This window comes from Hyperoodon ampullatus (genome assembly GCF_949752795.1).
Source record: "Hyperoodon ampullatus genome assembly, chromosome: X".
NCBI classification, from domain to species: Eukaryota; Metazoa; Chordata; class Mammalia; order Artiodactyla; family Ziphiidae; genus Hyperoodon; species Hyperoodon ampullatus.
The window spans coordinates 130392530-130420372 of record NC_136913.1 but is presented as its reverse complement, the minus strand read 5'-3'; the positions used below and the strand labels follow the sequence as shown (position 1 = coordinate 130420372).

The following is a 27843-nucleotide window of genomic DNA, read 5'->3' as shown; positions in this document are numbered from 1 at the left end:
TGGTTACCTATACCTACTTTTTTAAAACTGAGAGTCATTTAAGTTCAAACACATTCTAAAAGATCTAATCCCCCACCACATTTTATATTTTTGATGTCATATTTTACATCTTCAGGCCTATCCCTTTACTGTTTATGTAGTTAAAGCTGATTTTACAATTTTTGCCTTTTAACCTTCACACTGGCTCATTTGAGTGATTGATCCACTGTCCCTACTATATTTCTTTTTTTTTTTTTTTTGCCGTACGCAGGCCTCTCACTGTTGTGGCCTCTCCCGTTGTGGAACACAGGGTCCGGACGCGCAGGCTCAGCGGCCATGGCTCACGGGCCTAGACGCTCTGTGGCATGTGGGATCTTCCCGGACCAGGGCACGAACCCGTGTCCCCTGCATCGGCAGGCGGACTCTCAACCACTGCACCACCAGGGAAGCCCTGTCCCTACTATATATCTGCCTTTACCAGTGGGATTTTTCCCTTCCTATATTTTTTCAGATTTGTTGTTGTAGCCTTTTCTTTTTACATAGTGAAGACCCTTTAACGTTTATGTTAAGGTCAGTTTAGTAGTGAGGAGCTTTTACTTTTTGCTTGTCTGGAAAACTCTAATATGTGGTTTGAACCCCTCACTCCCCAGGGAGCATCCCCAAGAATGTGATATCCCCCTCCTCTTCTGTGTCCCCCACTAGGGGTACAGGTCCTCACTGGGGTGTTTCCCTTCCTTTCCTATCAGACTCCATGTGAGTCTTTATTTATATCCTTGGTTGTAGAAGAGCTGTCCTGCTAGTTGTCAGGGAGATTTCAGTGAGAATTTTTCTATATGTAGTTGTAGTTTTGATATGTTCTTAAGGGGAGGTGGTATCAGCATCTTCCTACTCTGCCATCTTTTCTTTTTTCATTAATTAATTAATTAATTATTTAGGCTGCACCAGGTCTTAGTTGTGGCACACAGGATCTTAGTTTCAGCATGCAGACTTCTTCTTAGTTGTGGCATGTGGACTCTTAGTTGTGGCATTCAGGCTTCTTAGTTGCAGCATGCAAATTCTTAGTTGTAGCATGCATGTGGGATCTAGTTCCCTGACCAGGGTTTGAACCCAGGCCCCCTGCATTGGCAGCATGGAGTCTTACCCACTGGACCACCAGAGAAGTCCCCTTCTCTGCCATCTTGCTCTTGCCCCCCAAATTAAGGAATTTCATTGCTAGTAGACCTACCTTACAAAAATACTAAAAGAAGATCTTCAGGTTGAAAAAATATGAACCCAAACAATAATTCAAACCCACTTAAAGAAGGAAAGACTACCGAAAAAGGAAATTATAAAATTCAGTATAAATGGACGTTTCCTCTTTTCTTAACTGATTTAGAAAACAATTATATAAAACAATATGAATCTAATGGTATTATTGAAACTATTTCAAAGAAAAGTAATATATTTGCCCATAATAGCACCAAAGAAGTGGGTAGAAACAAAGCTGTATTGGGTTAAGGAAATGACACCAGATGATAACTTGAATCTACAGAAACAAAGAGAAACGATATGATAAATGAGGAGGTTAGTATAACATATACTATTCATATATAATTACACTCCTTTCATCTCTCAGCTTCTTTAAAGTACATAAATATATAAATCAATAATTATAGCAATGTACTGTTGAGTTTGTACCGTATATAGATATAATATGTATAAGATAAATATCACAAGAGGGAGAAAAACGAATAGAGCTATATAGGAGTAATGTTTCTATATATCACTGGAATTAAGGATAATCTAAAGGAAATTCTGATAATTTACAACATATATGGTAAGCTCTAAGGCAAACAGTTAGGAAATAACTCAAAGAGTATAGTAAAAAATCATTAAAGAAATTAATTTATATTATAAAATATTCACTTAATGCAAAAGAAAGAAATAAAGGATAATAGAGGGACATGGAAAAATGAGACTTATAGAAAACAAAAAGTAACATATAGGCATAATTCCAATGAGTCAATAATGACACTAAGTATAAATGGATTAACTAATCCAATCAAATGGCAGGAACTGTCATACTGGAATTTTTTAAAAGATCCAATTACATGCTGTCATTAACATATAATCAGCTAACAGAATGCTTAATAGTGGAAGATTGAATAATTTCTTCATTAATCAGGGATAGGACAAAAATGTCTACTTTTGCTACTTCCATTCAACATTGTACTGTCATTTCTAGTCAGATAAATTAGATAAGAAAAAGAAATAAAAGGTATATCTAGACTGGAAAGGAAGAAGTAGAACTAAATTTATTTGTAAATGACATGGTATTGCATTTAGAAAATCCTGTGGAGTGAAAAACTACTAAAATAAACAAGCTCAGGTTATAATATTTATATTAAAAAATAAACTGTATTCCTATACACCAGCAATGAACAATCTGAAAATGAAATTAAGAAGCAATTCCACTTAAAACAGTATCAAAAATAATTTAAAACCTATGAATAAATTTATCCAAGGAAGTATAATATCTATCCACTGAAAACTACAAAACATTGCTAAAAGAAAATAAACAAGACTTAAATAAATGGAAAGACATGTTGTGTTCATGGATTGGAACACTTAGTAGTGTTAAGATGGCAAGGCTACACAAATTCAGCTACAGGTTCAATATATTCCCTATCAAAATGCCAACTGCATTCTTTCCAGAAATGAAAAAGTTCATCCTAAAATTTGTATGGAATCATAAGGGACCCCATATAACCAAAACAATCTTAAAAAAGAATAAAGTTGGAGGACTCACACTTTCCGATTTTTAAATGTATTAAAAATCTACAGTAATAGAAACAGTGTAGTACTGGCACAAAGACAGACATATAGATCAACGGAATAGAATTGAGAGTCCAGAAGTAAACTTATACTTCTGTGTTCATCTGATTTTTGATACAGATGCCAAGACTAATCAACAAAGAAAGAACAGTCTTTTCAATAAATGGTCCTAGGAAAACTAGATAGCTATGTGCAAAAAAAATGAAGTGGGACCATGGCCTCACTCCATATACAAAAATTAACTCAAAATGGAACAAAAACCTACATGTGAAAGCTAAACTATAAAACCTTAGAAGAAAACATAGGCACAAATTTGCATGGCCTTGGATGTGGCAATGTTTTCTTGATATGACATAAAGAGCACAAGCAACAAAAGAAAAAGTAGATAAATTAGACTTCCTCAAAAGTAAAACCCTTTCACTTTAAAGGACACTATCAAGAAAGTGAAAAGACAACCCATGGGAGAAAATATGTGCACATCATGTATCTGATATCATGTATCTAGAATACATAAAACTTGTGGGAAGCAGCTGCATCACATGGGGAGATCAGCTCGGTGCTTTGTGACTGCTTAGAGGGGTGGGATAGGGAGGGTGGGAGGGAGACACAAGAGGGAGGGGATATGGGGATATATGTATATATATAGCTGATTCACTTTGTTATACAGCAGAAACTAACACAACATTGTAAAGCAATTATACTCCAATAAAGATGTTTAAAAATTTTTTAAAAAGAACGCTCACAGCTCAAAAACAAATAAACAACTCAATTTAAAAATGAGCACAGGATTTAAACAGATATTTACCCAAAGAAGATATACACATGTACAATAAGCACATGAAAAGATGGTCAATATAAATAGTCATCAGGGAAATGCAAATTGAAACCACAATGAGATACCACTTCACACTCAGGATGGCTACAGTCAAAATATCAAATAATAACAAGTGTTGGTGAGTATGTGAAGTAATTGGAACCATTATACACTGCTAGTGGGAATGTAAAATAGTGCAGCTACCTTGGAAAACAGTTTGGCATTTCCTCAAAAAGTTAAACATAGAGTTATCATCTGGTCCAGAAATTCTACTCCTAGGTATATGCCCAAGAGAAGTAAAAACATATGAGCAAACAACTTGTAAATGTGTGTTTAGAGTGGCATTGTTCATAACAACCAAAAGTTAGAAACAACCCAAATGTCCATCTATGGATGAATGGATTAAATAATGTGGTCTATCCATACAATGGATTATTATTCAGCCATAAAAAGGAATGAAGTACTGATGCATTTTCCATCATGGATGAACCTTGAAAACATTATGCTACATGAAAGAAGCCAGCCACAAAAGATTGAATATTATATGATTCTACTTAAATGAATGTCCAGAGTAGTCAAATCTATAGAGACAGAATGTAGATGAGTGTTCTATGTATAGCAGGGATGAGACAGGTTTGGGAGTAATAACTAAAGTGTATGGGGTTTCTTTTGAGGTGATAAAAATGTTCTAAAATTGATTGTGATGACGGTTGCACAACTCTGTGAGTATACTAAAAATCATGGAATTATACATAGGTGAATTATATGGTATTATATATATATGGTATGTGAATTTTAAGGTACTATATATCAATAAAGCTGTTATAAAAATTACACCAAGTATATGTGTGATTTAAATATAGCTGAGGTGATTAAATTTATCCCATTTTTTTAAAAAGACAGATTTATTTAAAAAAGAAATCTTGTTACATGCAATTTCCATGACATTGCTAAAACAAAATGATTAAGAAAGTAGGAAAATAAATGGATGGAAAATATACTCAGGGCAAATGCCAAAACAAAGGAAACACTTGGGACAATATTATCAACATACAGAGTAGATGTCAAGGTAAAAAACATTAAACATATTCGAAATGTATAGTTTTTGATAATCCTTAACATCTGTTCACCTAACAATGTCCCTTCAAAATGTACAAAGCAAAAAATATCAGAAATACAAGGATAAATGGACACATAGACAATTATATCTGGAATTTTAGCAATTCTTTCTCAGAAATGAACAGGTTAAAGAGGTAAAACTAATAATAGAAATATATGATTTGATAAATATCATATGTACAAAAGCATACAAATGTAAATATACATTGTGATGGATGCTACACTTAGCTAGGCAGTTAGTCTCCATTTCCAGCCTTACTTTCACCCATGTGATGTCATGTAACTAAGTTCTTTTGAATGGAATAAGCAGCTGTTATGTGTGCAAATTTTGCCTGAGTTAATGAAATTATAGAAAGAAAAAAAGTGCTTGAGTCCCAGCTCAAATCATGCAAACAAGGGCAACATTCCAGGGAAAGTAAAGCAGCAAAATGGAAAGACTGTGAGTTCCAGAATGACCAGGTGAATCAATGCTGTCCCCAAACATGTGTTACATCAATTAGGATTGTTGTATGAAAGAGAAATTAACATTATTTTCCTTAAGTCATTATGTTTCAGGATTTCTCTGTTACAAAAGCTTGGACTTACTGTAGCTAGATGATAGACAAACAATAGATGATAGATATTTAAGTATATATAATAGATAGACCACACAAACTACAAAAAAATATATCCTTTTCAAATGTTCATGGGACATTTGCAAAAGTTAATAATGTACTAGGAAACTAAAAAAACAAAAAAATCCTCAATTTCCCCAAATAGAAACATGTAAGTCATATTCTTGTACCATAATGGATAGCAAAACTAGGCAAACATATGATAGACTGATAGTGAAATAGATGGATGAATGATAGATAAATAGATTGATAGATAGATGAATGGATGGATACACAAAGCACCTGGAAAATACCACTGTACTTTAAAATAACTATTGGGTAAAGAGGAAATAAAAATAAAATATCTGAATGCATGAGCATGAAAGACAATGAGATCATTATATATGAACACCTATGGGATGCATACAAATATGGGATACATGCAAATAACAATATTCAGAGAAAATTTATACTCAAATGCATTCATTAGAAATTATTCAGAAAACAAGAAACACTGAAATTAAATAAATTCCATATTCAATTCAATAAGCTAGAAAAAGAACATCAATGTTAACCAAAGAAATATAAGATGAAGGAAATAATCAAAATAATATCAGATACTAATAAAATATAAAATACACAAACAAGAAAAACTTAATAAACTCAAACATTAAGGTAGTTATTAAAAATAATTTAACACATCTCTGGCAGGTCTTGAGAAATAAAATTCGAATGGACATGAAAAAGAAGAAAAGGTGACATATAAAAATATATTAGAGAATTTAAATCTTAAGATAATACAATAAACAACTTTTAGCCAGAAGACTTGACAATTCATATTAAATGGACAATATTTTAGGAAATAAATCACTAATATATTACCAACGTTGACTGAAAAATAGAAAATGCACATCTTCTTTGACCTAGAAACATTCCACTACTATGAAATCATTCTAAAGATGTACTCTCATATATACAAAATAACATGCATTCAAGGTTACTGGCAGTGCCAGGGTTTACAACAGCAAAAAATAGAAATAACCTAGTGACCTATTGAAGCCAAACCTTTTCTCTTGGATAACACTGGATCACCCTTGTGCAGACTCAAAAGGATTCCAATAGACTGACAGGCCTGAGGTCTCAGTCTTTCAAATTAAGCCTTAAGATGGGTTATAATGGTCTGTTCAAAATAAAAATCTGGTAGTGGGTACATGGGTATCTGTATCATTATTTTCTAACTATGTAATTTTTTTAATTTGTCAAAATAAAGTTTAAAATTTTCATTAATAATGTAGTACACTTTCGGGCTTCCCTGGTGGCACAGTGGTTGAGAGTCCACCTGCTGATGCAGGAGACATGTGTTCGTGCCCCGGTCCGGGAAGATCCCACATGCCGCAGAGCGGCTGAGCCCGTGAGCCATGGCCACTGAGCCTGTGTGTCCAGAGCCTGTGCTCCGCAACGGGAGAGGCCACAACAGTGAGAGGCCCATGTACCGCAAAAAAAAAAAAAAAAAAAAAAAAAAAATGTAGTACACTTTCATTTTCAGCTGTCACATGTAAAGTACTTAGAAGTTTTAACTCCCATCATTACAGTAAGGAAAATTCTGAATAAACTGAAAATCAATCATTTTTCTTAGACTCATCAGATAATTGAGGTTACACATAAAACTGCCACTCCAAAATTGGTAAAGAAAGGTGAATAAAGGCAAACACAGCTGAGAGCAGCTTACCAGTAGTAGAAGTCATGGAGCTATAAATTGGTAGGAACACTTAAATGGCATTACATTAATTAAACAAGGAGGCCTTTAGACTGAGGTGGCTCCAACACCATGGCAGCCTACATAACCAAACCAAAATCTAAACCTATACATGCCTCAAGTTTATAAAATTGAAATCTAAAAACAACCAATCACAAATAGCCAACTAGGCCTTAAGCTATAGCCAATCAACAATTTCCTTACTTTGCTCCTACCTTTTCTCTATAAAAGGCTTTTCCTGAGCTCCTGTCAATGAAGTGCTCCTAACCACTTCCAGTTTGGTGCTGCCCAGTTCAAATTTATTTTTGATCAAATAAAGTGTTACAATTTTAAATACGCCTCAGTTTATCTTTCAACAATGGAAACATTGGCAGTTTTCTGGAGGCTGAATATAAACTAGCATGAGACGAAGAAACTCCAGAATCTGTAGTCTTATGGGAGCACTATACTTTTTATAGCTTTTACCTCCAAGAATCCCAACAGATTTTCATAGTGAGTAGCCAAGAAAAATCACCTCATGTCTTTGGCATTGTGAGGGGGAAGCTACCATTTTTAAAATACACATAGTGCATTCTCCATAACAAAGATGAACTCTCTAGTAAAAAAGAGTTTACCAAAGTCTTATCTCAGGTAGGCAGAAGGGCAATTAACCTACTCCAGCTACCTCTATCATTCTTGTCTCACCTAAGCTGGGAGGGGCAGTAAGAAAAATTTCTGAAGGACACAGCCCAGAAAAATAGATATACTAAAAGACTGAGATTCAATCATAATATTATAGAAGTCTTCTTTCTCCTGTCTCCTCTATATCAATGTCTCCATTATAATGACAACAGTAGATTATAGCTGAAAGAACTGCAAGACAAGAATCTATTTAAGATGTAGTTCCTAGGGAAACCCAAAAACAACAGAAGAGGGAAAAAAGGGATGTAGATGAATTTTAAGCCTCTGGCATCTACAGGTGCAATACTAGCCAAACTGACATAAAACCTCACACTATAAAGGCCAATTTACTTCAGTTCCTACTGTTCAATATAATGTGTCTGGCATTTCAAAAAAAGGATTACATGGCATGCTAAAAGGCAAGAAAAAATACAGTCTGAAGAGACAAAGCAAGCATCAGAAACAGACTCAGATATGATAAAGATCTGGAAATTATCAGACAGGGAATTTAAAGTAATTATGACTTATGTGTCAAGGACTGTAATTGAAAAAGGAGACAATATGCAAGACAGATAGTAAGCAGATGTAAACTGTGATATGGGAAATCTAAGAAAGATTTGAAAGGAAATGCTAGAAAAAAACCACTGTAACATAAACTAAGAATGCTTTTGGTGAGCTCAACAGACTGGACATAGCTGAGGAAAGAATCAGCAAGCTTAAAAATATGTCAATAGAAATCCCCTAAACTGAAATTTAAAACATGAAAAAAATAAAGGGAAAAAACAAAACAAAACAGAATATCCAAGAATGGTGGGACAATTTCAGAAGGTGTAATATTTAAGTAACTGGAATATCAGAGGAAGGAGAAGAAAGAGAATTTAATTCATAAATTAAACAACACACATCCAAATACCTCTGGGTCAGTGAAGAAGCCCCAATATAAATGTTTTAATATTTTGAATTGTTACCAAAAAATGCAAATAACAAAAAAACTGTGGAATATACCAAAAATAGTGCTTAGGGATAAATTTATAGCACTTAATGTATTAGAGAAAAAAAATCTAAAATCAAAACCTAAGATTACACCTTAGGAGTCTAAAGAAAGAAGAGCAAATTAAGCCAAAGGCAAGCAGAAGAAAAGAAATAAGAATTTCTGCAGAAATCAATGAAATTAAAAACAGGAAAACAATATAGAAAATCAGTGAAACCAAAACTAGTTATCTGAGAAGATCAACAAAATTGATAATCTTCTAGCAAGGCTAATAAAAAAATTAGATGACATAGATGACCAATATAAGGAAATGAAGGAATACTATGACAACTCTATGTCCGCAAATTTAACACATTAGATAAACTTATCTTCAATGACATAAACCATAAGAACTCACACAAAGATAAAAAAAAGGTAACCTGAATAAACCTATATCTACTAAATAAACTAAATCAATAATTAATATCCTTTAAAAGAGAAATCACTAGGCCAAAATGGTTTCACTGGTGAATTCTACCAAACTTTTAGAGAATAATTAACAGCAATCCTCCACAGGATCTTCCAAAAAATAAAGCAGAGGGAACACTCTTAACTCATTCTGTGAGACCATTACCAAAACCAGTTAAAGATATTACAAGAAAGGAAAACTACAGACCAATATCTCTCATGAACATAGATCCAATTGCCTTCAATAAAATATAAGCAAATCAAGTCCCACATGGATAAAAATAATTATACACCATGACCAAGTGAGATTTATTCCAGGTATCCAAAGCTACTTTAACATTAAAAGATCAGTTAATGAAATTTATGACATCAACAAGCTAAAGAAAAAATATATTATCATATCAACTGATGCAGAAAAAGCATTTGATAAAATCCAACACATATTCATGATAAAAATAGTCTCAGTAAACTAGAAATAGAAGGAAATTTCCTCAATGCTTGCCACCTATGATCAGGAAAAAGGCAAGGATGTCTCCTCTGAGATCTCCTATTCGATGTTGTACTGGAAGTCCTAGCTAGCACAATAAGAAAAGTAAAGTAAAGAAAAGAAGGATAAGATGTATAATTGGGGAAGGAAAAATTATGTCTCCTTTGTTCACTGAAGAAATGTTTGTCTATGTAGAAAATCCCATAGAATTGATAACAACAAAAAACTCTTGGAACTAAAAAGTGACTGTAGCAACGCCACAGGAGACAGGATTAATATTTAAAAAGTCAATTGCTTTTCTATATACTGGCATTGAATAAAAGGACTCTTAAATTGAAAATAACATTTACACAAAAAAATACATTTACAATAGTCTCCCCAAAATAAAATAACTAGGTATAAATCTAACAAAATCTAGGTATAAATCTAGACAAAATTTTATACGTTTCACAAAAATTAACACCAAATAACCTGTAGACCTACATGTAAACTGAAGAAACTATAAAATCTCCATAAGAAAACATAGGAGAAAACTTACATGACCTTAGAATCAGTGATGAGTTTTTAAAATACAACACCAAAAGCATGATCAATGAAAGGAAAAATTGATAAGTTAGATTTAAAAAAATTTTTTTAAATATGAACTCTGTAAAAGACTATTAAGAAAATGAAAAGACGAGGCATACACTGGGAGAAAATAGTTGCAAAATATCTATCTGATAAAAGGCTTGCATACAAAATACAGAGGACTCTTAAAATTCAACAATAGAAAACAAACAACTCACTTAAAAACTAGGCAAAATATCTAAGCAGATATCTCACCAAAAAAATATACAGGTGGCAAACAAGCATAGGAAAATATGCTGAATATAATTTGTTATTAGGGAATTGCTAATTAAACAATGAGATACCTCTACCTACTGGAATGTCTAAAATTGAAAAAAACTTACAAGCCCAATAGCTGATGAGAACGCAGAGTAAAAGGGAACTCTCATTCACTTCTGGTAGGAATGCAAAATGGTACATCCACTTTGGAAGACAATTTGGCATTTTCTTTAAAAACTGAACATAGTCTTACCATAAGATCCAGCAAGCATACTCCTGGATATTTACCCAACTGATTTAAAAACTTATGTCCACACAAAAACCTGCACATCGTGCAAAACTGTAAGCAACCAAGATGTCCTTCAACAAACGAATGGATAAACCAACTGTGTTACAACCTTACAATGGAACGCTATTCATCAATAAAAAAAGAATTACAAGATGTGCAAAGACATAAATCAATCTTACATGCATATTATTAAGTGAAATAAGCCAGTTCCAAAAGAGTAGAGAGTGTGTGATTCCATTTATATCACATTCTGGAAAGGGAAACAAATCATAGAAATGGTAAACATATAAAAAATGGTTTAAATAGTTTAACAAAGGTGAGTTATTAGGGCAGTGAAGCTATTGCTTATGATACTGTAATGGTGAATACATGACAGTATGTATTAGTCAAAAAAGAACTTGACAGTCATAATGCATGAAAATAAAAATAATTAATTTAGGCGGTCAAGGAATCCCAGGTTGGATTGTGGAATGTGGCAAAATATTCCAACTGCATTAAAAATGTATGAAACAACCTCACTGAAAAGTATGAAGGGAAAGTTGCTGCCCTAAGTAACTTTAGAGATGAATATTATAAGATTAAAGTCAAAAGAAACTGCACATAAGTTCTGTACCCTAGCTGGTACCATTGTTTCCCACAGTAGTACAGTTTCACAATTCTGAAACCACTATCCATGTATACTGGAATTGAACAATTAATTAAATAGATTGGCAGATGGTGGGAGTCAGGTTTCTCATTATTAGAGTGGGATGTTACAAGTAAGCAAGGGGAGGATAATGTGATAATGGATTAGAGTTGGAAACATCAGCATAAACTCACATTCACCTTTATATAGCTACAGATGGCTACAAATATAAATATTCATGGGTATGTGTACACACACAGCTTAATATACACTTACATATTTCATTGTTTTGCTACTTGAGAGGGCATATAATTAACAACTTCCCAGTAGCAACAAGCATACCTAGCACTGAGATCTAAGCTTGTTTTTTTTTTTAATTTATTTTATTTATTTATTTTTGGCTGCATTGGGTCTTCATTGCTGTGTGCAGTCTTCCTCTAACTGCAGCGAGCAGGGGCTACTCTTCATTGCGGTGTGTGGGCTTCTCATTGCGGTGGCTTCTCTTGTTGTGGAGCACGGGATCTAGGCACGTGGGCTTCAGTAGTTGTGGCATGCGGGCTCTAGAGTGCAGGCTCAGTAGTTGTGGTGCATGGGCTTAGTTGCTCTGTCGCATGTGGGATCTTCCTGGACCAGGGCTTGAACCCGTGTCCTCTGCATTGGCAGGTGGATTCTTAACCACTGCGCCACCAGGGAAGCCCCTAAGTTTCTTTTTTTTAATTTTATTTTTCTAAACTGAAGTACAGTTGATTTACAATGTTGTGCCAATCTCTGCTGTACAAAAATGTGGCTCAGTTATACACACATATATATATATATTTCATACTCTTTTCCATTATGGTTTACCACAGGATATTGAATACAGTTACCTGTGCTATACAGTAGGACCTTGTTGTTTATCCATCCTATATACAATAGTTTACATCTGCCAATCCCACACTCCTAGTCTTTCCCTCCCCCACCCCTCCCCCTTGGTAACCACAAGTCTGTTCTCTATGTCTGTGTGTCAGTTTCTGTTTTGTAGATAGGTTCATTTGTGCCATATTTTAGATTCCACATATAAGTGACATCATATGGTATTTATCTTTCTCTTTCTGATTTTCTTCACTTAGTATGATAATCACTAGTAGCATCCATGTTGCTGCAAATAGCATTATTTCATTCTTTTTTATGGCTGAGTAATATTCCATTGTATATATGTGCCACATCTTCTTTATCCATTCATCTGTCAATGGACATTTAGGTTGTTTCCATGTCTTGGCTATTGTGAATAGTGCTGCTATGAACACAGGGGTGCATGTATCTTTTTGAATTATAGTTTTGTCCAGGTGGATCTAAGTTTCTTAAAATCATCATCTAATAAAAAGAACTAGGGCTCTTTGGAGAAATGGCTGATTCTAGAACTAAGGCAGTAGATATACAAAATGAGCCTTGGGTATGTTGTAGTGTCAGAAAGTAAGGTCTGAAGAATATGTTAAGGGACGCCACAAATGTTGCATTTGGCAAGATTCATACTGTGAGAAACTAAACAAAACACAAATCCTTTCTCTTTTTTTCAAAAAAATTAATTGCAAGGAAAAAGAGGTAAAAGGGAAGGAATTACAGATTAAAAAGATTTAAGAGACATAAAAAACAACTGTAGTGATTAGATCCTATTCGGACACTGATTCAAGGAAACTAATTTTTTTTAAGTATATATCTGCTAGGTAAATATGAAAAATACCTGGGCATTTGAAGATTACTTATTTAAGTTTGTAGAAAGGTATTATATTGGATTTATATATCATAAAGAGTCTATCTTTTATGAAGTCATATGAAAAATTTAGAAATAAAATGGTATGATGTTTTGAATATGCTTCAAATTATTCCAGTAGAAAGAAATGGGGGAAGGTGAGGGTACAATTGGAACCAGATTGTATTGAAGCTTGTTGATGCTGTGTGTCAGGTATACTGGGTTCATTATATTATAGAATAAAGAGAACTGGGTTCTCTTTATTGTTGTATATGTTTGAATTTCTGTAATAAAAAGTTTTTATTATAAATATCATGCCATTAAATTTGAAATCCTAAGTGAAATTGACCACTTAAAAGTGGTCAATTAATTATTATTAATCAAACAATATAAACTGAAACAGTATTCAAAACTCAAGCTACCATCAAATGTTCCAGCACAAGGCAGTTTTGGAAGCCAGTTTTACCAAATAGTCAGGGAGAAACAAATTACCATCTTATGTAAACTCTTCCAAAGCATATAAAAACGGTCAATTATTCAACTCATTTTGCCAGGCTATTGCTCCTTGATTCGAAAACCAGATGAGAACACCCCATGAAAAGAACACTTAAGCCATGCTCACTCACATAGCAGCAAATATTCTAAATAATTTAATAGCATATTCAACATAGCAGTGAATTAAATGGGCTGTGTCTGAGGAATAAAAATATGATTTAACATTAGAAAATACTTTCAATTACAATTCCCTGTACAAATTAGAGGAAAAACACTTGATCACGTCAATGGGTACATAAAAGCCTTTGAAAGAAATTCAACAAAAGTTTGTGGTTTTAAAAAAAAAAAGTAAGCTAACATTAGAATAGAACTTCAATTTCCTAAAGTCTATTGCAAACACACTTAAATGTGAAATACTAGAAGAAATTCCATTAAAGCCAGGGACAGACAACACAGAAATGAATGTTCTCTCCTCTACTGTTCAGAACTGCACTGGGACACATAAAGCAATGAATGTCAAAATAAAAAGAGATATGAATATTGAAAAGAAAGATAATATTTGGTGACAATATTATCTATAAAATATGTGGAGTATTTGAATTATTGAGAGACTTCAGAGAAATGTATATGGAAGATCATTATAGCAAAATCAAGAAGCTTGCCACCTAAAAGCAATAACTAGTTAGAACATGAAATAGAGAATACCTCATTCACAATGGCAACAAAGTCAAGAAAATTACCTAAAAAGAATCCTAACAAACATGTACAAGATATTAATGGAGTCAAATATAAAAGCTTTCTTATTGATTCAGCCAGAAGTCCCAAATAAATCAAGCAGTGAAACATATTCATTAATGGGGAACAGAAGATTACAAACATGTGAATTATCTTTAAATTATTTACTGATTTAGTGCCTTACCTGTAGATGCCAAGATGACCATCAGGTTCAGATTGCAGACTTCCACTCCCCAAATCAGCTCTCAATAACTATAGAAAGGAGGGGGGCGGAAATCAACAGCAAAATCTAAACAACAAAACTTGAGAAACCCCTGGGGAAGACATGGCTGTAAGGAGCTCTTTCCTGTGTTTGGGGAGGAGGGGTGGGGAGAAGCATGGAAGTTGGGGAAGGGCTGTAGCCTGCAGAGATGCAGATGGCAGGACGGGTAAGGAGAAAGATTTTAAACTTCTACCTTTTTCATTGCACAAACCAGAGGCAGGCCCTCTGACTGCAGATACCAGTAGTCCTGGGATAGTATCAGGACAGCAGGAGAGATGAGATGATTGAGGTAGTAGGGCCCCAAAGCCTGTGCTAAGAACCACCTGAAACCATTTTAGTGTTTTACAATCAAAAACAAATGGAGACTAACCTTGAAAATTTCCCTGAGCAGGTAAAACCAATTTAGTCATACAAACAAATCTTAATTTAGCTTATTTTTCAGGACTAACTTGATCTGGGTCATTTCTTGCTTATGCCTCTGGAAATCATAAGCAAAACTTAAATTGTTTCCCAAAATTGATATGAGGTAATCACTAACCAATCCCCTATCATTTAAGAAAATTCAAATATTATAACCAACCACTGTGAAGAATAAACAGTCACTGCCTTCCCACTATATAAGCTGCTTTATAACAATATACCCCTGAGCCTCATTCCATGTTTGGTTTGAGTGCTGTGTTCACAAACTGTCATTTTGGCATGCACGGAATAAACTTTTACTAATTACTACTCCAGTGATTCATTGGTTTTACTTCTGTTATTTCTGAACTTTTGACAAGTGACTGAGGACTGGCTTTTCAAAAAATTATTTTCACAGAAGATAAAGAATGGACTGGAAATAGAACAGGAGCTATCAGAGTGATCCACACACTAAGTGTAGGTATTCTTTCATGAAATTTTATATATATTCTAAATATACACTTGGTAAAGATGTAAAAAAATTTTTTTACTAGGAATGAGGGTTAAGAAAATGAAAGTTGGTGCTCTGGACTATGAAATGTTAGATAATTTCAAACGAGCAGGACCACCCCTAATGCTGCTGCTCAGCCTCTTCCGTGCAGAAAATGAATCTTTTAGAACAAAATGTTTCCAAAGTCTTGCTGGCTGGTGAAGAGACTCCATTGAAAGGTTTGCTTCTTCTCTGACCCTCCCCCTTGGTCAGGGGTGCTGCAGCTCCCCAGCTAGAATCTAGTTTGTGCTACAGAATCATTCTCTACAAGGGATGCTGCTGACCAGATGCTCAGAGCTGACAGAGAGGGAGCTCTCCCAGCCAGCATTTAACCAAGGACCCAGGGGCCAAGTTGAGGACCCTAAAGAGTGAGGACTGAGGCGGGGGCATCCTCCCAGAAGGTCCAGACCATCCAGCTCCACACCTGATGACAGCTCTGGGAGACCCCTAGCAGAGCTGTCAGGCTGTGAGCCGCCCTCAATTCTGCCCTGGGGATCTCAGAGCAGTGAGAGCATTGCCTGGAAGGGGACATACTCATGTCACAAGAGGGAGGAGTCTCAGGCCCTGCCAGGAGTCAAGGTGAAGATCTTGAAGGAGCATTGAAGGAACCTCCCAAACCAGAAGAGAGGGGTCCCACCTTTACCCTGTCCTTGCAGTCAGATCCCATTGGCCCCAAGTCAGAGGGATGTGGAAGCCCCTGACTTCCTTCTGGGGAAGCAGGGAATGCAGGTCTCAGGGAAGTGAGGCTTGGATAGAGGGATGTGTCTTCAGATCAGCAGAGAAAGGAGTCCCAGTACCTGCCAGGAGTCAAGACAAGGACACTGAGGAAGGACAGAAGGGACCTTCAACCTCAGAACAGTAGTTAGCCCTACTCTGCCCCTGCTATAAGAGTAGGGAGGCCCCAACAAGCTGTAGCCTGATGTGGCCTCTGGCTTCTGCTGGGGGAGATGGTCTCAAGGAGGGAAAGGCATTGATCTGGAGGGGCTGGACTCAGGTAAGCAGAAGAGAGGGTCCATGAACTGTCAGTATTCAAGCTGAGGACACTGAGGGAGGACTGAGGGGACCCTGGACTCCAATCTGAGGAGTCCCCACAGACTCCTTCTCCTCAGTCAGCCCTGGGAGGCCCTGGGGTTGGATGAGCACCCTAGGCCTATCCTGACTTCCTGACATCCAAGTCTCAGAGAGACTGGGGACCTGGGGTAAGGGGCAGGGCCTCAGGCGGGCAAAGGGGGGATCCCATGTCCTGCTGGGTGACGGGACTCGCGGCCACTGCCTGAGGCGTGAGCTCGCTCAGCGGGCCCCGGGCTCTGCCCGCCTCCCCTCCACCCGTGCCCCGGCTCACCCGGACATCCCCTCTTCCCAGTCATTTCCCATCCTGCCAGAGGCACTGTGGCCAAAGGCTCCTTGGCAACTCGGGCTGCGCAGGGGGCCCAGGCCCCCCATGAACTTGCAAGTCGAGGCTGGGAGGCTTCCGCCACTCGGTCTCCGCTGCCTCGCCCAGGTGGGTTCTGTGTCAGTTGCTGTCATACCAAAAAGAGCTTGTTTCACCCTCACACACAAGCCCACACGATGAGTCCTGGGGGCCTCAGCAGGCTCCTCCCGTGTGACCTTTTCTCCCTTCTGCATGGCCCCCTTGGGTACATCTGTTGTCCCTTTGTCTTCTCTTACAAAACAGTAAACTTGACTGTTATCCTTTGGTGTCCAGTTCTACGACTTTTCTCGCACGCACGTATAGCCCTGTGGAGCCTCGGGCGGGACACGGGACGGCTCCTTCTCCCTGCCAGACTCCCTCGTGCTCTCCCATCACTGTGTCACCCCGTCGCCCCACCCATAGCCCCCGACAGCCACTGCTCCGTCCTCTGTCACGACACTTTTGTCTCTGCAAGAACGTGATGCAGATGGACTCCCTTCTCCCAATCAGCAGAACATCTCTGAGATGCCTGCAGGTTGTTGCGTGTATCTACACGCCACTCCTTCTCATGGCTGAGCGCTGTTCCACTGGATGGATGCACCCCAGCCTGCTATCCAGTCACCCTGGGGAGGAGATGTGGGTGCTTTCCCGCTTTGGGCTATTGCAAATAAGGTAGCTATAAACATCTGTGCCCAGGTTTTTGTGTGGCTGTACATTTCTCCAGGGGAAACACCCAGGATCGGCACTGCTAGGTCACATGGTAACTCCATGTTTAATTTATAAGAAACTGCCAAGCCGTTTTCCAGACTATCTACCTAGTTTGGCATTTTTACCAGCGACGGGCGAGCGTCCGGGTCCCTCGGGTCCGCCCCAGCACTCGGTATTGTGGTTCTTATCTTTGCCATTTTGATGAGTGTGTTGCGGTACCTCATCCTGGGTTTTATTTGCTTTTCCCTAATGGGTAATGATGTCCTTTTTCATGTGCTTACTCGCCATATGTCTATCTTCTTTGTGAATAGTCGGTTCAAGTCTTTTGTCAATTTTAAAATTAGGTTGTTGAGCTTTTAGAGTTTTGAGAGTACTTTAGATGCTTTGGATACATGTCCTTGGTTAGACATCTGCTTTGCAAATATTTTCTCCTGGCCTGTGACCTGTCTTTTCATTAATTTCATTTTAATTTTGAGCTTCTTTTATAGACCATGTTGTTGGTGCCATTTCCGGGAACTCTTCACCTAACTCCAGATCCCGAAGATTTTTCTCCTATGTTTTCTTCTAACAGTTTTTTAGTTTTTACCTTTCCCTTTTAGACCTACGACTTGAGTTGGTATGTGAGTTTTAATCCTCCTGAGGAACTTGGAGTTCCTGACTGGAGGTTTGCTGTGCACAGCTTCCCCTTACGTTCCTCCTCCTAAAGCACGTCTGGGAACAGACTCACTTAGAGGCCTGGCCCTCGTGGGTGGAATGTTAGTGACCAGCCTCACCTGGTTTCTCTTGAACACTGTGGGAAACCTGCAATCAGGCTGCCTCATCTGTTGGGACTTGCACAGGATTGGGGCTGGAAAAATTCCTCTGTTCGTCTATAGAAAACATGCACAATTCCTAATCTTTTTTTTTTTTTTCTGATTTCACCTTACACTAAAATTTTGGTCTTACCCAGATTTGTTTCCTCCATGGCACAACAGAAAGCTCTGAACCCAATTATCGTTGTCTAGACACAGCACCCTGAAGATGTAAGATGGGTGCCTGAACAGTATTTTTTATTATGAATGTTTTATCAAAGACTTTAGGCAGAAGGGATGGATCTTGTCTTTATTCACTAGAGAGGTAACTTATGTTCCCTTATTTTCTTCCTTGTCGCCAAATGAATATTTTCTTTTTTTTTTTACTATATTTTTTTACCTTTGTTCTTTTTTTTTTAAAGGTAAACCATGTTAATCACAGACAATGTCTTATGTACAAAAGTACACATCAAGCAGGGTGGGGCCGGGGAGAAAACCCCAAACCCTGGCAAGACCCCGCCTCCCAGAGGCAAGATAATTCTTCTACCTTTTGTCTCATCTTCTTTCTGTGCGTTACTAGTCGAAGCCGTACTGTTTTCTCTAATTTGCAGCTTGCCATATATATATCTCTCTCCATCCATTCTTCTATCTATCTATGCACAATCAGTTTTAACCGAACACCCATTAACGGAAGCAAGAGGTCACTAGCATGTCTCACACTTCACCCCTGGCAGGAGTGTAAACTGGCTCAGCTTTTTTGAAAAGGGAGTGGGCAGTGCAGTTTGTATTTCAAAATATCAAAAAGTTCCCACCCTCTGGCCAAGTAATACTGTTTCTGTAGTCCTTCCTAGGAAAACAATGAAAAAAAAACAACAGGCAAAGATTTTTATGCACAAAATTCTACGCTGCAGCATGATTTATAATTGTAAAACACCGGTAAGAACTTCAGTATTCAGAAATGAGGGGACAGTCTCGTCAATGTATTTGAAGAATATTTTGCATCAATTAAACTTGAAAAGTTATGCTTATAAAAACCTTTTATTGACACGTAAAAATGCTTATAATACAACACTAGAACAACAAAGCAGGATACCAAATTATACATGCAGTATGATCTCAATTATCTTTATGAGACAATAAACCCCCAAACAAGGAAACAAAAAACACTAACAATGTTATCTCCCAGTGGATTATGGGTGATTATTATCTTATTACCTACGCTTGCCTGTCTTTTCCGACATTTCTACAATAAACACGAATAACTTTTATAATAAAAAGAAAAGTTTATTTAAGGATTTAAAAAGTTACATACAAGCCACGGCCAGTGGATGATCTTGTCCAGTCTTAAGGCAATGAATATGAACTGGAGAATGTTGACAGAACACAGGATTTCTAACTAAAAATGAAGAGAAGAATCAGTTAAACAAAATAACGGTTGCATTCAGTACCACAACTGTTTGGTTAACACACTAAAAGGCAATGCAAATTAGAATGCAGCAAAAGTTTTATTATGTCACAGTTGCAACCTCCTGATTTGCAGCACCGGAAGAGGAGCAAAGCAGTGCTGTGTCAAGGAGAAACCTGGCCCTGGCCTTGTGCCTCGTCCTCTCTGCTCAGTGGCTGCTCGGCCCTTTATGCTCATCCAGGCAATGACCTGTTTCCAGGCTCGCGATCTGCAGAGAGGCAATCTCCGGTGGTCTCCCCCAGCTTCCGTCCCGCGCCTACCCACAAACATCTCTTCTTAATCATGCCTGTACTGCTTTCTTCTTGTACCTGGCACTCAGCCTGCATCCCACCCCTTCCTTTCTGGCTCCTCGAGGACCCTGTCACATCAAGACATCAATTATGGATTCTTTATTGCATCTTTAACCCCGCCACTCCACGATCCTTCCCAGAAGCACAGAAACATGTTCAACTCATTCCCATTGAACACAAAATAACCCCAAGACCCAGTGAACCCACCCTTCCCTTGATCCAGTACCCCTCCCGGCCCTAGCTCTCTCTTTCCGTTACCATCGAGCTTTGTGAGACACCGTGGACACTCGAGTCCCTGTGGCCACCCCTGCCACTCCAAGCTCCACCCACTGTGGCCCAGCCTCCACCCTCAGGACCACCCGGAAACTGCTTTCATCAAGGTCACCTGATCAGCTCTGCAGCGTGGGAGATTGCCCTCCACTGCTCCCTCCTCCCAGGATCCCAGTGTGCAGCCTCGCCATCCTCCTGGTCTCTGACACTTCCCTTTCATGTGCCTTTTCCTCTCCTTAAATGGTGATGCCCCCCAAAGCCTTAAACTCAGCCTCTCTCCCCACTGTAGAGACTCAGACACAAACACAAGTGCTTTCGCTCCCTCACCCCGCCCTGGGGTGGGGAGCAGAGCCAGCCTCCACATCCCTGGCCTGCGCGACCTCCTGCTGCTCGCTTCTCCAACCTGTCTCCACCTTGGCCTTCCTGCTGTGGCCCAGAGCGGACTCTCCCTGCGGCACTTCAGAGGAAGCCCTTCTCCCCACTGAGTTCATTACCCCACCCCCCGCACCTTGCTGCCTTCACCCTGTCTCACCGGGAGCTACCGCCACGGCCTGATTCCCCAAATCAGGACACAGGAGGGCAGCCCGCGTTCTGTTTCCCACACCCTCGGGCTCAGGCGCTTGGCCCTGTCCTCCACCTTGCAGACTTCTCTAGCATCCCCAGCCCGGCCCCTCATCCCAACTACTCCTGCCTCCTCGGGCCCTCGTGCTCCCGAATGCCCCACAGGCGGCCCTCCTTCTGGCTCCAGTGCTCACTGCTCTTCAAGGGCTCATCACTGCCCACAGGATGAAAGTCACAGGACGCCACGTGACCTGGCCCAGAGCTGCCCCAAAGTTCCCAGATCGCAGGGCATTTAGCGACTCAGCAATTCTTTCTGAGGCCTCTGGGCCAAAAGAAACACCTAACGGTTCCACTGATTTAAGTCATTAGATCTAAACTAAGTACTTATCCTAAGTAGCCATCTAAAAAAAAATACCTCACGTTAATTGAAAGAAAAATATGATGTGTGTGCCATTCTTAACTAACGACACGTAATTCCTAGTGGAGCGTGTGTGCCTGTTGGCTCGGCACCATTCCTCAAGACACCGCCACCCCCATCACCTGCTGTCCGCTGGTGGGGGGAGTTCTCCAGTCGGAGTGCAGACGGTGGGGCTAATGGCTAAGCGTGGGGGGGGCCGGAGTGGAGGGCTTCCTGCTGGGCGGGTGGGGCCGGCCTTGGGGCCAGAGGAGAGGAGGACTGGCTGCGGGGGTGGGGAGGTCGGGATGGGCGGGCCCCTGCCCCAGGGGCCTACAAGGGAGGGGAGGGCTAACGTCTGCTGCGTGTGGCGGGAGGAAGGGGGAGGCACTCCTGGTTGAGGCGGGTGTCGATGGGGAGGAATCCCGGGCGCGGGTGCGGTAGGCGTTAGGGGAGCTCCCGCCGGGGCGGGGCGGGGCGGAGCGTGGGGGGGGGAGGACGCTCGTGGCAGGAAGGGGGCTTGGGCTCCCGGGTGGGTGGGGGCACGAGGGGTGGGCTCTGCGTCTGGGGTGCGAGAGCTGAGAGCACCTGGCACTGAGGGTGCTCGGGGGAGGACTCCCCCGTGTGGGGAGGCGAGAGAGGCACTCAGATGTCTGTGCATGAGGGGGCGCCAGCGGAGAGTCAAGGTGAGGAGCCGAGGGAGCGCTGAGGGACCCCCGCGGGACCATCTCAGCCCTGGGAAGCCCTGGGCTTGGGGACCTGATGTGTTGTGCATAGATTCCCCCTGGGGGTCTCGGGACAGTGAAAGCCTTGGTGTGAGGGTCCGGCCTCGGGTGAACACAGGGGGCGTCCCTGGACCTGCCATCAACCCTGGGCAGTCCCGGGACGGAATGAGCACTGGGCAAGGAGATTTGACTTCCGCCTCCAGGTCTCAGAGACATTGGGGACCTGGTGTAAGGGACGGGGCCTAAGGTGGGTGGAGGGGAGAATCACAGGTCTGGCTGGGAGTCAACATGTGGACCCTGAGAGAGGACAGAGGGGACCCTGGACTCCAGATCAGAGTCGGCCCTGGGAGATCATAGGGCAGGAGGACCACTTGCCGCACTTCCTGACATCCGGGTCTCAGAGAGAGTGGGCACCTGGTATGAGGGGCGGGGCCTCAGGTGGGCAGAGGAGAGAATCCCAGGTCCTGCCGGGGGTCAAGGTGAGAACCCTGAGGCAGGACTGAGGGGACCCTGGACCCCAGAACAGAGGGGACCTCAGAGGAGCTCGCCATGCTGTCAGCCCTGGGAGGTCCCGGGCAGGGCGGAGTGGACGTTGCAGGATCTCACCTCTGCCACGTGGTTGGGGGTGGAGGAGTCTAGGGATGCGAGGACCTTGGTCTGAGGGGAAACATCATGTCAGCGGAGGGAGGAGTCCCAGGACCTGCTGCGGTCAAGGTGCAGACTGAGCCGACTGCCCATCGTCCCAGCCCAGATGGACCCCACGGACTTTGGTTGTCCCTTGTGAGCCCTGTTAGCCCCTGGGCACCGTGGCCAGATGTGAGGGTCCTCACTTCCTTCTTTTCAGTGCAGGGAATTTGTCTTGAGAATTTTGACTCAGGACAGCAGACAGAGGGCCCAGGCCCTGCCAGGGGGAAGGGGAGGCCCTGCCCTGAGTGAGCACAGAGGGGGCCACCCACGCCAGGACAGTGGGAACCTCATAGAGTACAGCCCAGTCATCCTGCCAGCACCGAGGGGCCCAGGGCTGTGCCACAATCTACACAAGAGGTGCCTCCTCCATTCCTCTTACAGGGGCTCCAGGAACCGGGAGGTGAAGACCCAGGTCTGAGGACCGTGTCCTCAGGCCACAGAGCAGAGGAGGCGCAGGCAGTGCCAGGAGTCAAGGGGAGGTGCGTGCCCTGAGTGTGTACCCAGGGGCTCCCCCTCCCAGAACAGAGGGGACCCCACAACACCCGACTCACCCCACCGTCCCGTTCAGCCCCAGAACTTGGGGCCGTGCTGGCTGCACCCTGAGGAGCCCCCTCACTTCCTTCTTCAGGTTGGCAGGGGACAGGCTGCCCAGGAGGAGCGCCCCTGTGAGGCCCGAGGGCACCCCTTAAGCCGAGACCTGTAAGTGGCCTTTGTCAGAGCTGCCCAGGGTGCCTTTCTCCACCGAAGCTGCTCACACCCCCTCTCTCCCCCAGGTCCGTGGTTCCTACCTGTCATCCCTGCCCACACTCCAGTCGGCTTCCTGACACCAGTCATCATGTCTCATGTTCCGAAGCGACGGCGCTACATGCTTGAGGAAGACCATGAGACCCAAAGTGTTCCCATGGCTGTGCAAGAGGATGATGCCTCATCCTCCTCCACCTGCTCCTTCTCTTCTCTATCCTCCTTCTCCCTCTTTTCCTTTTGCTGTGATATGATCCCGAGCTCCCCAGAGGAGGCTTATTCTCTTCCTGAGATCCTGAGTCCTTCACAGAGCCCTTCAAGTGCCTCCCCCTCCCCGTCCCCCACTGCTGTTGTCTCTTCTCCATTGAGCCAATCCGACGATGGCTCCAGCAGCCAAAATGAGGAGAGTCCGAGCACCTCGCAGGCCCTGCCAGGTGCTGAGTCCTTTCCAAGAAATTCGATTAATGGCAAGGTGGGTGATCTGGTGGAGTTTCTGCTCCTCAAGTATCACAGCAAGGAGATGACCACAGAGGCAGAAATGCTGAATAACATCATCAAAGATTACAAGGACCACTTCCCTGTGATCTTCAGTGAAGCCTCGCAGTGCATGCAGCTGGTCTTTGGTATTGATGTGAAGGAAGTGGACCCCAGCGACCATTCCTATGTCCTGGTCACCACCCTGGGCCTCACCTATGATGGGATGCTGAGCGATGGGCAGAGTATGCCCAAGACCGGCCTTCTGATATTTATCCTGAGTATGATCTTTATGAATGACGACAGTGTCCCTGAGGAGGTGGTCTGGGGAGCACTTAGCAAGATAGATGTGTATGCCGGGAGGGAGCACTTTATCTATGGGGAGCCCAGGGAGCTCCTCACCAAAGTGTGGGTGCAGGAGGGCTACGTGGAGTACCGGCAGGTGCCTAACAGCGATCCTGCATGCTATGAATTTCTTTGGGGTCCCCGGGCCCACGGGGAGACCAGCAAGATGAGTTTCCTGGAGTTTTTGGCCAAGATCAATGGAAGTGACCCTAGGTCCTTCCCTCTGTGGTATGAAGAGGCTTTGAGAGATCAGGAAGAGAGAGCCCAGTCTAGAATTGCCACCACAGATAATACTACTTCCATGGCCAGTGCAAGTTCTAGTGCCATGTCCAACAGCTTTTTCTGCCCTGACTGAAGTCTAAGGCAGATTCTTCACTTTATGTTTTAAGAGGGCAGTCAATGATCTAAGTAGTAGAGGGCCAGACTTGGGATGAGGGAATCATAGTGTATAACATCTTTCTGTTTCTGTTCCATTGGGTGACTTAGAACTTATAGAACTTTATCTTCTTTTATTTTTGGTATTTTTAAATGTTGCTTAACTAGAAAGTCTGCTAGCCTCAGAATCTAAGTTTATGAATGACATTGGTCACACATTTATTGTTTCTTGTCCAGTTTAGGAGAAAGAGTTTTGCTATTTTGTAAAACGAATTGGGAAACTTTCCATTTTATTTGTAGTCTGTAACAAGATAAGATGGCATTAGAATAGGAATTTCCTTGGAAATGTGAAAAAGCTTAGTAAAATAGAGAAAACAATTAAGTGGTTTATTTTTTAATTCTCATCATTTTTAGTCTATTCTGTAAAATTAAGATTGTACTTGGATTTTCTTAGCTTATTCAAAAATGTAGAAGAAATTAAATAGTAATAAATGAAATCTCTGCTCACTGGCTCATTTATTCCACAGACCTTCATGGAGCCTCTGCTCTCCGGAAGGCCCTGTGTTAGTAGTGGGGACATTAGGAAAAGCAGCACACAGCCGCACCTAGAGTGATGGTCTAGGAGCTGCAGTCACATGAGGAAGATGTAGAGATGTCCCCTAAGTCCCACCGAACAAGGGAAAATGGGACAAGGCAATGGGGCTCCAGGAGCAAGCACTCAAGTGTTAGTGCCCCAAACCAGGGCAGTTTGGGGCTTTGGGAAGCAGGGGTTCCTTCTGTGGGAGGTGACGGTGATGAAGCTGGGTGGTGGCAGTGGCCAGACCCCCAGACAGTGTATCTTAGGAGTGAGAGAAAAACCTAGATAGAAAAACTGCTCTTGGCAGTTCCCTTTGGATAGTGGATAAACCAGAGAGAAATCACCTCCTGGGGCAAGTAAGGAATTTGTCCTGTACTCTTTCCCAGTGCAGTTGAACACAAGACAGAGCTGTTTTATAAATATCATCTGCAAGTGTTTCCTGAGAAATGAGTGAATATCTTTTGAATGATGCCCAGAAGTCACTGTGCAGGCACCCTTTTCCCTGACCTGGGAGAGCCAGTGATGACTCTGTTAGAAGACGCTTTAATTAGATTACCTTTAATGTAATTTGGCCAGTTCTGAGCCATGTATAGATTTGGGGGGGGGGATTAATGAAAATAGCGATTTGGATGGAAGAGCAGCTGGAAGGTAGGGACAGAGTTGATCTTTGGCTCCAATTCTAGGAGCTTTGAGTTGCATCCAGCTCGGGAAGACTTTCCTACACCTAAATTTAAAAATATATCCTCTAAGAAGGAAAATTTACTGAGTTTTATTTACAAAGCAGCATGGTTGGCTGATTTTGGTATTACATGTCTTATTGCATTGAGTATTCTCTAAGATGTACTGGATAACAACAACAACAACTTCTAGAGTAGAGGGTAGGAGTACCTGGGGTCAAATTAATAATAGAAATACAGTAGTCCCCCCTTATCTGCCAGGGATTATGTTCCAAGATCCCCTGTGGGTGCCTGACACTGTGGAGAGTACTGAACGTTACATATACTACGTTTTTTTTCCTATACTAATGGGTGAGTAGCATATATAGCGAGTATATTCTGAACAAAGGGATGATTCATGTCCTGGACAGGACGGAGTGGGACGGCATGATTTAAAACTTATGAATTGTTTATTTCTCAAATTTTATATTTAATATTTTCAGACCCTGGTTGATCTCAGGTAACTGAAACTGCAGAAAGCAAAATGGCAGATATGGGCCAACTACCATAACAGCTAATAATTAAAGATTGAAGCAGGCACTGTGTGAGGTGCTTTACAGACATTACATACATTCCAGCAGTCCTACAGGACAGGGCTCATCAAACTCACTTGCTTCACAGTTGAAAAACCTGAGGCCATAGGGCTTGGTAATTTTCCCATGATTACATGGTTAATAAGTGACAGGGCAGGGACTGGATCCCTAGTCTAAATTCATCTGGAGCCTGTGCTTTTCCCACTCAACCCCAGCCTGATACCAACCTTCTGACTCTAAATCATTTCTCTTCTCTGTACTCTATAAAGTCTCTCAGGTGACCAAAAGAAGGAACCTATGCCCAAGGTACTAAAAGCAGTCCTAAAGAAGGAAGGTGACAAAGTCAATTAAACATGATTTGGGTATTTTTTGTGGGCTTAATTAACATAGGGTCCTCCTGCCTGAGTTCCAGGGTCCCCTGAGAGTTGAGGTGCCAGATGTCTGTCTAGTCCCAGCACCTTCCCACATGACAGTACCCATCCCCTGATCTTCCCCTATGTGCCCTCCAGTCCAACTCTGGAACCTGACTGACTTACCAGCTCATCACTGCTGCCTCTTCTGAAATCTGTGCCCACTCCCAATGAAACAGCCCATATCTCTTGCCCTCCCCCTGACATAAAGCATTTCTACTCCTGGCAGAAGTACCCAGGTTGTCTCAACCCACTGCCCACTTACAGTGTCCCTTTGGCATAAGTGTTCACATTGGACAGTGATGTTCAGACATCTGGCATTACCTCTGCCCCCCACCCAGGTATCTTCAACAAGCTTTCTAAATGAGTTTATAAGTAGAGTCTAACTTGGAATGTAATCAACCAGTTCTTGGATATAACCTCGAAGTTAGAAACCACCCTGATATTTGCAGCAGGATTTTAATGGAGCATCTTATTTGAAATGGGCCGTGAACACATGGCACAGATTAATGAGCTTACCTAGGAGGTCAAAACCCAAAGCCTCCCTGAAGAATTAATATTGTTAAAATGGCCATACTACCCAAAGCGATCTACAGATTTAATGTGATTCTTATCAAATTACCCATGACATTTCTCAAAGAACTAAAACAAATAATCCTAAAACTTATATGGAACCATAAAAGACCTAGAATTGCCAGAGCAATCCTGAGGTAAAAGAACAAAGCAGGAGACATAAACCTCCCAGACTTCAGACAATAATACAAAACTACAGTAATCAAAACAGCATGGTATTGGCACAAA

At 41.3% G+C, this 27843-nt stretch overlaps 1 protein-coding gene across 1 annotated transcript; it reads left to right on the top strand.

The window, feature by feature from the left end:
* Window positions 1-22856: 22856 nt before the first annotated feature.
* On the top strand, window positions 22857-24786 carry LOC307069839 (melanoma-associated antigen 10-like; the record flags this gene model as incomplete). The annotated part of the gene is made up of 3 exons (XM_079728142.1): window positions 22857-23000; window positions 23392-23536; window positions 23645-24786. 3 exons carry the CDS (start codon window positions 22857-22859, stop codon window positions 24784-24786), a joined length of 1431 nt encoding a protein of 476 aa, XP_079584268.1.
* Between the last annotated feature and the right edge of the window lie 3057 nt (window positions 24787-27843).